This window comes from Mustela nigripes, chromosome 8 (genome assembly GCF_022355385.1).
Source record: "Mustela nigripes isolate SB6536 chromosome 8, MUSNIG.SB6536, whole genome shotgun sequence".
In the NCBI taxonomy this organism is placed as follows: domain Eukaryota; kingdom Metazoa; phylum Chordata; class Mammalia; order Carnivora; family Mustelidae; genus Mustela; species Mustela nigripes.
In genome coordinates, this window is record NC_081564.1 from 14,084,560 (window position 1) to 14,097,035 (window position 12,476).

At 37.2% G+C, this 12,476-nt stretch overlaps 1 protein-coding gene across 2 annotated transcripts in view; it reads right to left on the reverse strand.

The window, feature by feature from the left end:
- TAOK3 (TAO kinase 3) overlaps positions 1-12,476 on the reverse strand; it is a 182,899-nt gene that overhangs the window by 39,257 nt on the left and 131,166 nt on the right. For both annotated transcript variants that reach the window (XM_059408535.1, XM_059408536.1), the window contains exons 12-13: positions 8,832-8,999; positions 6,068-6,274 (exon numbers count right to left, since the gene is read on the reverse strand). In XM_059408535.1, coding sequence (XP_059264518.1) covers positions 6,068-6,274; positions 8,832-8,999 — 375 coding nt within the window. The remainder of the gene's footprint in view (positions 1-6,067; positions 6,275-8,831; positions 9,000-12,476) is intronic.

The following is a 12,476-nucleotide window of genomic DNA, read 5'->3' on the forward strand; positions in this document are numbered from 1 at the left end:
TAGGAAAAGAGATGTTCTTGAGGAGCTAACAGTCTAGACATATGATGATATTACTGTTACTGGAAAAAGCAATATGGCAACATTAGCAAGGGGAAAAGTGCTTGAAGTTTATTTTGTCCAAATACACTTTTAGACTTACCAAGTCATTTTTACCCAAAAGGGAGATTAGATTAGGGTCCCTTCAGGGCCTGGGAAAGAACAGAATAGAAGAAAGGACTGGAGAAAAAGAAGTAATCTGAAATTCTGATGGCAAAGGAAAATTTTCAGTATCCCACTTCACAGTTTTGGGGCTTGATCTGTGATAGAACTGTCCCATTAAAATCAGGGCTTCTTTATTCTGGATGTGGAGCAGTTAATTGCAAGTCACACTCTTACTACTTGCACATGGACTTTAAAAATAAGTTCACTTCCTATATAAGAAGGTAATCGGTTTCATATCTATGGTTTCACTAATTTAGGATAATGTCTGCTTGATAGTACCAATCAAGACGGGGGGACCAAAAAATGCCCCACTCTTATTCTTATATCTTGGTATTTATTAAGCATGTTCTTAGTGTCTGGAGCATAATCATTGAAGAAATGCTATTTAAGTCTTTTAAACCATAAAGACAATACTAAAAATTATTTAACCCTTTTAATCCATATGTTCAATGAACCAAAATAGCATGATGTTTAGCCTCTGGCAATTAATTCATTCCTTGTGTTTTTTTGTTCGTGTTTCCATTCATTCATTCCATAGTTTTTTACTGACTGCCTCTGACTGTTCTAGGTGTTACGATGTAGTGTGGAACAAGGCAGGCATAGTCTCTGCCTTAATGAAATTTACATTCTACAAATGAAATAATAGATAAACAAATTAATATATAATATAATATTAGATGGTGATAAGTATTAAAAAGAAAATAAAATAGGTTAATGAGATAATGGGTAGAACATTGGTTGTAGTATGATAATTTAGTGATAAATAAGATTCTGGTCACAGACCCATGCAAAACTGGTAAATGTTTTATAAAACAATATTGATTGCTTTCTTTCAAATATAAACTTTGTGGTCACAAATTATGATAGACTCAGAAATGCACCACCTAAATCTTTGCCTCTAAGAAGACTTGCTACTAGAATCCTGGCAGTCAGAATGGCTGGAAGTCCATTTTGGGGTGGCCTTGGCTGGAGAGAGCAGCCTGGATCAATTCATACCCTTCCCAGGTTGCTCATATTCAATGACTGGTCTGGCTGAGGGTAACAAGTCCCAGCCCTTCTTACTCAGTTTGGACAACTCTGAAGGGTCATTTTAGCTCCATAGCTCCCTTAGGAGTTGGCTGAAGCTGATGTTAGGTCTGCTATCTCACTTCAGCTTTGCCCTCTACCCGATGCTCCTTCCTTCTCTCTTCCACAGGTGTTGACCCCAAAAGAAACTCCTATGAAACAGACTGCTGCTTGAAACTGTTTCAGCTCTGCTTCCCAGAGAACCCAACATGTGACTTAAATGTTACCTGTACCTACATGTAATACAGTATCACAGCTATGCCATCTGCATGAAGAAGGAGGGACTGATCAGAAGACTGGCTTTTAGAAAAAATCCCCCCCTTTTTAAGTGAAATCTTAAGTGAAATCCAAACACAAAATGTAAGAGCTAAAAGCCTGCCTTATCCTGGAGGAGGTGTGGATGAGGCTTGTTCCTAAGGCACCTCGCTATAAGACACCTTGAAAGTCACAGCAGAGATCTGCTTCTCTAAAGATTACAGGAACAGAAACACAGAATTTAGGAGCTGGAAGGGATCTCTGAAGCCATACAGAACTCCTAATTTTACAGATGAAGAAACCAAGGCCCAGAGAGCTTTTTGTGACTTGCCTAAAGTAAAATAACACTAACAGTGGCATACAGAACTATAAACTAGTTTCCTCATTCCTATGATCCATTATATAAAATATTCTACCGAGAGCTTAAGATCCTATTTCATTTATGTTCCCAAATGGAAAACTTTTAGGAAGTCAAGCATACCAACACATATAAAGTTTCTGAATAATTTTTATATTTCTGTTGTGTTTAAAATGATAGATTTATAAGCCCAGGTATAAGATTTAAATGGGTTTCATGAAGAGATATAATTAATATTCAGTTTTCACATCTAACATATTCTATTTTTATTGCCTCCTTATACTTTCCCCCTTTTTTACTGTGGTGAAATATATCTAAATTAATCATCTTAATTATTTTTAAGTATACAGTTCAGGCCTATTAAATAGTCTTCTAATGTTGTGCAATCATCGCCCCCATCCTCCCCGTAATTCTTTCATCTTGTAAAACTGAAACGTGTCCCCATTAAACCACGCTCCATTTCATCCCACCCCCCAGCCTCTGGCAGCCACCATGCTACTTTTTTGTCTCTATGATTTTAGCTACTCTAAATACCTCATAAAAGTGGAATCATACAGCATTTATCTTTTTGTTACTGGTATATTTCACATAGTATAATGTCATGGTTCACCCATGTTGTAGTGTATGTCAGAATTTCTTTACCTTTTTAAGGCTGAATAATATTCCATTGTATGTATACCATATTTTGTTTATCCATTCATCCATCAATGGACATTTGGGTTGCTCCCAAAATTTAGCTATTATAAATAATGCTGTTATGAACACAGTTGTACAAATATTTCCTTGAGACCCTACTTTCAGTTTTGGGGGGCAAATACCCAGAAGTGGAATTGTGGGTCATGTGGTAATTCTATTTTTAATTCTTTGAGGAACTACCTATTGTTTGCCGCAGCAGCTATACCATTTTACATTCCTATCGACAGTGCACAAGGGTTCCAATTTTTCCACATCCTTGCCAACTCTTGTCTAGTCATCCTAATGGGCATAAGGTGGTATCTTATTATAGTTCTCATTTGCATTTCCTTAATTATTAATGCTATTGAGCATCTCCTCATGAGCTTATTGGAGCTTATCTTCTTTGGAGAAATGTCTATTCAAGTCCTTTGCTCATTTTCAATTTGGGTTGGTTGTTTTTTGGTTCTTGAGTTTTAGGAGCTCTCTCTCTATTCTGGATATCAATCCCTTATTAGATATGCAAATATTAGATATGGAAATATGATCTGCAAATATTTTGTCCCATTCTGTGGGTTGCTTTTGGTTAGCCTGCTTGTATTTTCAGTTCACTTAATTCAGCCAGTTTTATTCACAAGTGTTTTTCAATTTTCTTTCATCACATTTCCTCTATATATTTATTTCATAATAAAATAGAAATACATTATATAACTTCAATTCTTCCTGACAAACATTTTGTATGGATCAAATACAACCATCTATTTTAGAATATAAATTAATATCTGTTATTTTTTTTTAAAAAGGATTTATTTTATTTTAGAGAGAGAGAGAGAGAGAGAACGTGGGTGGGAAGGGGCAGAGAGAGAGAGAAACTTAAGTGCTGAGTGGGGAGCCTGATGAGGGGGTTCGATGCAGGGTTGGATCTCACACCTTGAGATCATGAGCTGAGGTGAAACCAAGAGTCAGCTGCTTGACCAACTGTGTGACCCAGGTACTCCACAAATTAACATCTATTCTTAAAAGATGATACCACACAAGAGAAAAAAGTATTGAAAAACCTGTATTACAACAAGACAGGTCTGGCCATCACACACCACAATCAGAATTAAAATTCAAGACTAGAGTTTTCCTTCTCTTTGTTGACTGTGCCTTCTCTTTCTTCTAATTCTGTTCTCATTTGAGGGTTCCTGGAGTAAAAAGATCCAGTGGAATTCCTTTTCTTTTGATCCCTATACCCATGGAACTCCAGAGGTAAAGGAAAGAGCCAGATTTGTCAGCATCCACAATAGCTCCTTCCAAAAAGAGAGTCCAACAAAACTTTCTTTTCTACCTTTCAAATATAGGAACACCTGCCCATGTTTAAAGAAGCCAGTTGCCACTGCTGAACTCCTAGCAGATTTCTGCATCTGTAGAATACAACTCCTTTCCTCAGAAGGCTTCCATGACTTTCTGATAATTTGGTCCTTGTTGTTTTTCTGCACTCGATTCACTCTTCACACTGCTCACCAAGGTCTAACTTCTCTGACCTTTTCCCTCTTCCTTGAACATACAAAGTTCTTTGTCTGGGCCTTTGCACTTGTTTTCTGACTCATCCCCATCCCTCACCCCAGCTTAGTTAACTTCTACTTATCTGTGAAGTTTTAGCTTACACGTTACATCACTGGGTAGGCTTTCCACTACTCCCTGATAGATTAAATCCTCCTTTTACCCAGAGCATACGTTTCAGAATCAAATGGTATAGTTACCTGTACAATTATTTTCTTAATCTCCCCCAAAGATAAATTTCATGAAAGCACTACATGTGTTTTATTTCCTAGATATCCACAAGGCCTGCTATAGTTCCTGGCACATGGTAGAAGTCCTCACCAATTTTTGCTAAATAAATGAGTAAGTTAATCTGTTCAGAAAATAAATGTGTATCCTTCTTCTACTTATGACCAGGGACCAATATATTTTCTTCTGCCCTTCATCCTTACCTGTTCAATTTCCTTTTCATCGCAAGGAAAATGCACCAATTGACGTCTAAGTGAAAAAAAATTCTTAAATATACTCTATCATTGAAATTAGAATGTAATCATTGGCATTTATTAAAATAAGTACATATATACCATACAAGGAAAATGAAAAACAGATTCTTTCATATAATTCTATACTATGGATCACTTACCTAAAGTCACTCAAAACATTTTTGGGACTTCTTCCAAAGAATTATTGGTAATTCTGTATAATACTCATCTTTTTTTTTTTTAATTTTTAAAAAGATTTTATTTATTTATTTGACAGAGAGAGAGAGAGATCACAAGTAGACAGAGAAGAATGCAGAGAGAAAGGGGGAAGCAGGCTCCCTACTGCGCAGAGAGCCTGATGTGGAGCTCGATCCCAGGGTCCTGGGATCATAACCTGAGCCAAAGGCAGAGGCTTAACCCCCTGAGCCACCCAGGCGCCCCTTTTTATTTTTATTTTTTTAAGATTTTATTTATTTATTTGACAGAGATCACAGGTAGGCAGAGGGGCAGGCAGAGAGAGAAGGGGAAGCAGGCTCCCGGCTGAGCAGAGAGCCTGATATGGGGCTCAATCCCAGGACCCTGGGATCATGACTGAGCTGAAGGCAGAAGCTTAACCCACTGAGCTACCCAGGTGCCCCCAGGTGCCCCTTTTAAAAAAAAAAATTTTTTTTAAAAGATATAATACTCATCTTATAGAAAGTGCTCTGCAAGAAACTGTAAGACTTTTTTTTTTTCATTTTTTCATGAAGTACTTCAACTTATGAACCATGATAGGCCTGTATGAAAGGAGGATTTTTTTTTTTTTTTGTAAGATGTACTTATTTGAGAGATGGGGGGTGGCGGGAGCAGGGAGAAGGAGAGAGTCTTAAGCAGGCTCTGCACTGAGCACAGAGCTGGATGCAGGGCTCGATCCCATGACGATGAGATCAGGACCTGAGCTAAAACTGTTGTTCAACTCTTAACCAACTGTGCCACCCAAGCGCCCCAGAAGGATCTTTAATTGGAAAACCAAAGTGAAAATAAAACACAGAACCATTCCTTCAAAAGTCAGAATATTTAAGCTGACAGAGCTAGTTTTAGAATTAGAAATAAATCTAAGAGCAACAGAAAAGAGTAGAAACTGCTTCTTATACATTAAGAAACATACCTCTAAGAGCATGCTTCTCCATGGGTTATATTCAGGAAGCTGTTAAGATTACAGTATTAAAGTTATGGTTTAGAGAGGATTTTATCAATTTTTTTGACTTGGAGATTTACAGATTTATTTATTTTTATTTTTATTTACTGATAATGGTAGAGCACCAGGAAAGGAAGATGAAGAAACAAGCCGAGCTACAGCTTTACGTAGTCTTTTGTTATCTTTTTACATAAGAGAACTATCAAGTGCTAGGTTTAGTCCCATACTGCAGTTGTAGAAAGTCACCACTGAAAAGTCTGGATGCCAAGTAGCCTGATCTGGCTTCACTACAATGATAAAGCCTAGAGCTGCGAAGGATACCGGGGAACCTACCTTCTTGGGCACAACAGAGGAACTGGAATTTACGGTGCTTTCGTCATCGTGCATCATAACAGGTTCAGAGCTGTTCTCATCCATGACCTCTGGCATGCTGTTCACACTGCTGCTCTGGCTGCCTGTGCTCACAGACATGCTTGGGATGGAATGGTTGCTGCCCAGGCTGTCCATTTCCCTGATCAGGCTGGTTCCATGTTCGCTGTCCTATAAAAATGGGGCATGGGGGTTAAAAAAGATGACTGGAGGTAAAGTGCCGATCCATTGACTGAGCTATTAAGCACACTCAATTCTGCAGTGCCAAGTTGCTTTTCTGCCAAATCTGCAAAGATAAACTTTTTATGTAGTGACTCTACTACTCCCCCACCATTTTCAGACATCTCAAATTCACTTCCCTGCCTTCCTCAGGGGCCATTCTGGACATGGGTCATAAGGCTCCAAATGCTGCTATCCTAAGGCTTTCCCCCATCATATGCAACTATTATATTATTGTATTGCTATTCGTAAGCAGAAATCGGGCCAGGTTTGTAAGAGACTTTCAGGAACATTAAGGTGCTAGAGAAAGATTGTAGGCAACTGAACAGGTAACATCTGGGATATTTACAAATAGGGCAGCAGTCGTTTGAAACTGAAATAGAGTTAAAAGAGTTTTCAGAGATTTGACAAGGAATATGTTCCTTTGCAAATCATTATTGAGTAACTTCATGTCTAAGCAGGGATATTAATTCTACTGTCCTGGACAGGTAATTAAATTCTGCCTCCCTCAAGCAATTCTATCATGCTTACCTCTGTAATCTTATTAAATATATCTGTTAAATAATACTGGTATTCATCACTGCTAGTCCAAAGACTACTATCTGAGAAGTGGTAAAATAATCAGAATATGTCATTTACCCATCACAGTGGGATATCTTTTGATTTAAGATTAAATAATTTAATTAAGGCAACTTAGTTTAGAAAATCCTATTTTCCAAGAACCATACTGTATTGTATATAACTTTAATGAATTGTTACTTAGCCATGGCACTCTAAGGAATCACTGGCATAGGTAATATGGGTAATTTAAAATGGTAGATAATAAATTATATTTTTAACAGATTTATTTTCCCAATTAAAAGGGATCATTTGTATATGTGCAATCAAGAGATTTATAGTCCAGTTCAGTTTTCTGAATTTCATTTTTATAATTATTGATAATTTTTTCTTTTATATAAAAAGGTAAAATAAAATGCATTGTTCATTCCTTTCCTCTTTTCTATCTAGTTTTAGAGGAAGAGGAGTCCTTTCTTTTGTTCAAGGCTCTATATTCCTGCTCCTATCCCATGCACTTCCTGAGATCCTACCTAACTACATCTGTCTCGTCTAATTTCAATGCTTCTGGCCCGGCTTCTTCCACTTTGTCTATAAATATGAAGAGACCTGACCCATACTTACAGACCTCTCTTCATACTGCCCTTTGTCCCTTTTTCCTTCTCAGCCAAATTTATGAATCTTAAAATAACCAGCTTTCACTGTCTCTACTTTCTCACTTCCCATTTATTTGACAAACCTACAGTTATCTATTATTCATCCTAACTACTCCTGTAAAGCTACTTTTACGAAGGTCATCAAGAATGCCCTGCTTGTAAAACTCAGTTAAATTTTTTTTTTTTTTTTTTTATTTTTTTTTTTTTTAGTCCTTGTCTAACTTGACCTCTCTGGGGCATCTGCTAATACTGGCTGCTCCGTCCTTGAAGTTGCAGACTGTTGAACATCTGTGATGTTTCTTAGGGTCCCTCATATGGCGTGGCCCTCTTCCCATTCTGCATTCAACTCCGGATTCATTACCATTTTAATTCTCTTGACCCCCAGCCAACTATTCTTTACCCAGACTTCTTTCTTATGTTCTGGGTTTGAATTTTCCAGCCAACTGCCAGACATTACCATTCAGGTGTCCCAACTATCATTACCCTTGCTTCGACCAATTCTTCTTAAGTTATTTGAATGAGGAGACAGAAAGTCACTTCTCCTTTGAAAACTCCTTCTGTATACTGTCAGCAGCATATGAAGCCATTAAACTCAACAGGCATCAAACTGAAATCATTCTACACCTACTATTTCTCCTTGATTCTTTTTCTCCATTCTTGGTATTGACGTACCCTAGTCACCTTTTACGAAGGTGACTAAAATGTTCAGAGTCACCTTAAACTCCTCCTCACCTGTCACTGTGACTTTCCATGAGAAACACTGTATTATCAAATCTACCTCTACAGTGTTTCTCAAAAGTGTTTTCAAAAGTGTTCCTTTCCTCCCCATCCCCAATGACAGTGTCCTTATTACTTTTTGCCTAGACTATTACATAGAATGTGACACATTCCAGTCTGTCGTAATTCATTCTAGGCTCTATATTCCTACTCCTACATATTCTGTTGCCAGGATAATCTTCTGAAGGCACAGCATCTTCCTGGGCCTAAAATGTCCTATACCTGTCTCTCAGAAACCACCACATCATGTCCTGCATACAAACTTCACTAATCCCCCCCAGCAGGCTTATTTTCTCCCCTCTATGGAGCCCTGCCTGGTGACACACCTCAAAAGCATTTTTCATATTTTGTCTTATATGAGAGTTATTTTATGAATGTTTCTTTTGCAACTCTGCATGTTTCTTGAGGCCCAAAGCATCAATTACATTTTTATCGCCAAAAGTGGTTTTCATAGTGCCCAGTCCAGAACTTTCCCATGTAGTAAGCACTCCATCAGTGCCTACCAAATAAACCGAACCTACCTCTTCATCCTCCTGTGACTCATTCAAGGGTCCATTTCGTGTCTCTTGGAAAAGGATTTTTTTCATTTTTCGGTACTGTAGGTTATCTAATTCACGGACAGCATCTTTTGTCCTCTGTATGAGGTCAATTAGGACACGGAGTGGCCGGTCTCGTCGAACAAAATCATGCTGATAGAGGGGGGAGAAAAAAACAAAAACTGAAAATGAGAGAACAGATTTTGGGGGGCAAGATTTACATTTATAAAAGCAATCACATAAAATAGGCCTATTGATTTTGCAGAAATAATAAGCTGTGACTCATTTCATATAGCCTCTCATTTTGTATAAATCTTATAAAGAGGTAACTATGCTCTTCTCTTCTTCCTCAAGCCCCATTTTGTGGACTTCATCCTAGAGTTTACTTGAGAACTCTTGAGATTTACTTTAATGTATAAGTTAATAATGACTAGTAGCTTAGAGTCTTGTAACTTTCAAATCTCAAGGATTTGAATATATATAATACATAGATATATAATAAGTAGAAGCAATGCAGAGTTATAGATATTATTGTTTTATGTGTATATATAAAACAATATATATATTGTTATTGTTATAATCTGCTTCAATCTTCCTATCCACTCTGTTGAAATAGACTTGTATATATTTTGTTTTCTTGTGGTCATACCCAGTGTATGCTTGAAAATATGGCAGCCATTCAATTTATTTACAAGTTATAATTCTGGCAATTTCATTTTGCCTCTACAGAGCTGTACAACCAGAAATAAGGGAAAAGGGCCTTTGAAGAGTGAAAGTAACTGCCCCAAAGTCCATAAACTTTTCCTCGTATAAAAGGCCTTCACTTTTTTTTTTTTTAAGATTTTATTTATTTATTTGACAGAGATCACAAGTAGGCATAGAGAGGCATGCAGAGAAAGAGAGAGAGAGAGAGAGAGAGAGGAGGAAGCAGGCTCCCTGCTAAGCAGAGAGCCCGATGCGGGGCTTGATCCCAGGACCCTGTGATCATGACCTGAGCCGAAGGCAGAGGCTTTAACCCACTGAGCCTGAGCCACCCAGGTGCTCTAAGGCCTTCACTTTCAATATTATCAGTGATCTTTACACATATTCTGGTTTCCTAGTTTCTTAGCCTGTATCAGTTTAGAAAGAGGGAATAAAAGTGGGAGAATAGAGAGGATGGAGAACTATAGAACTAGAGTTACTTGTTGTAAAAAGAACTGTCCTTTGAAACTTCTTAGGCACCTTGACACTCAGTCCATGACTAACACACCTACCAACCAACCACATAAAAATGAACAAAGGTTTGTGGGCTGTTTTGCAAAGAGGAAAATGCTTCTCATGTTGTCCTTTTATACACCAGGAGTTGATGAAACACTATTGCTTCTGAGCCATCAAGAAATGAAATTATGTTCATCATGCTTTCTTTAAAAAGGCAGAGAAGTAGATCATGTATTTTGACAAGATTATGCGGAGAATGATCAAAAGTGGAAGGAGGAAGTTTTGTTTTTTAAAGGAGAATTTTGTTATGTGGAAAATTCACTTACATGAAATTATAATTTGAAGATATTGGGAAAATGGGATATGATGTGGTAGGCCTTGGATGATGGAATGGATTTCATTTCTTCCTAAGTTAGACAGCTATAAAAGAGGAGTAGGGCCACTGTGAGGACACGTACTTGTCTTGTGGTTCTTCACCCTGACTTTGCTGTCAGGGGAATTGTGGCTTTTGCTCCTGCTTTTATAAAATATCTCTTCCTCTGCAGAGTCCTTTCTGAAAATGAAACACTATTCCTGGAAGTGAGTGCAGCCTGCATATTTCCAGATGAGCCCGAAAGGGAGAAAGTAAATTATTTTGCTCCTCTGGTACTTGTGATTATATAAGAGCAAACCGGTTTTCAGAGAACTTCAAGCTATAACTTAGGATCAGTGAATTTTAGAGCAGGAACAGCTCTTAGAAATTCTTTTATTTTCAAGGTGTGGAAATTCAGGCACGGAGAGATTAAGTGATTTACACAGCCAAACAGTGGAAGAGTTACCTGTAACCCACATTGCCTCATTTGGTGTTTGTTGTTGGTGGTCTACCACCACTGTTGTCTAAGACAAAGATCTGATTGTGTCACTCATTGTGACAGACACTGGTGTCCCATTTATCCCCCATTCCAACCTCTTTTCCTTGCCTTCATCTATTTGAAGTACTAGAAAGTAAAAAGGGTTGAACTCCAGCCTCTTTTGGAGTTACAGATAACAGTATGACTGAGTTTTGGTGAACAAGATACAAAGGGAGAAGCCCCTGAGGAAAGTTTTGTTTTCTAAAGTAAAAAGGCAAAGCACCTGACGAGATAAATAAATAAAATCTTAAATCTTCCTCCTTTTTCCCTCTTGGGATAAAGACTTGAGTCCTGGAGATGCAGCAGCCATTTTGTGACCAAGAAGATAAAAGCCACATACTGAAGATAATAAAGTAGGCAGACAGAAGGAGCTTGGATCCATGGTGATATTGTTGAGCTGTTTATTGTTCTGCACTGCTTATATTAATATCTCCTTTCTCAGTGCTCCGGGTTTCTTATTGTACAAGATAATTAAACCTTTACCTGTTCAAGCCTTTTAAAACTGATAAACTCAACATCGTAAACACATGTCTGCATGATGAAGTCTGGCCTTTTACAGCCAGGCTCATGCTTGTATTTCTAGGTTCGAATCTAGTCACTCCTAGTCCGTTTTCCCATCCAATGCATATAGTACTTTCTAGATAGTTCTTAAATCATGCGATGTGTTTCACACCTACATGCCTTTGCTTATGTTCTTTCTGCCTGCAATCCCATCTCTTCCCTGTTCTCCAAAGCCCATTTTTCTCAAAACCCCTACAACTAATAGGTTCCCAGATCCTTTGAAAATAATGGTTTTATTGTTCTTGAGATATATTTCCTTGAAACATGTAAATGATAAAGAAAATACATAAAAGTAAATCATCCCAAGTTCCACCATCCAGAAATAAGTATTATTAAATAGAAGAACATCATTTCGGACATTCTCTCTCAGGACAATGGATATCTAGAAATAATTTTAATGAAAATATTACATATGCTAATTTTAAGAAAGTCTTTTAAATTAAGGTATACTTAAATGTAGCAGAATTAGATGACAAAGAGGTAAACTTTAACTTTAGTTATAATTTCTTTGCCAAGAGTTACCACATCTTAAAATATCCTCTAAAGTTAACCAAAGAGAAAAAGAAAAAAGATGACAGAGATTGGAGTTACTTTTTTTTAAAGCTATGCCTTTCGACTTAAGGATTATTATTGACTATCTACTCTAAAAAATAGGAAAATTAGTATACTTATCTTTCTTTCCTACTCCTAGATTGTTCTAGTTACATTAGTATTTTTACATTGTCAATATTTATAGCACTTACATTCTGCTCTTTAACCATATCAATGATTTTACTTTGACTCTATATTTAAATGGATTCGAAGTGAAGGTGACATTTTAAAATGTCAGGAAGAAAATGTGAAAAAAAGATGAATTACCTAAAAATATTTGGGAACAAGATAGCCAACTGGGAGGGAAAAAGTTGACTTCTTTGTAACAAATTTTTGCATGACCTCTCTAAAGAAGCCCAGCATAAAGAACATAAAAAGAGAAATAGGGAAC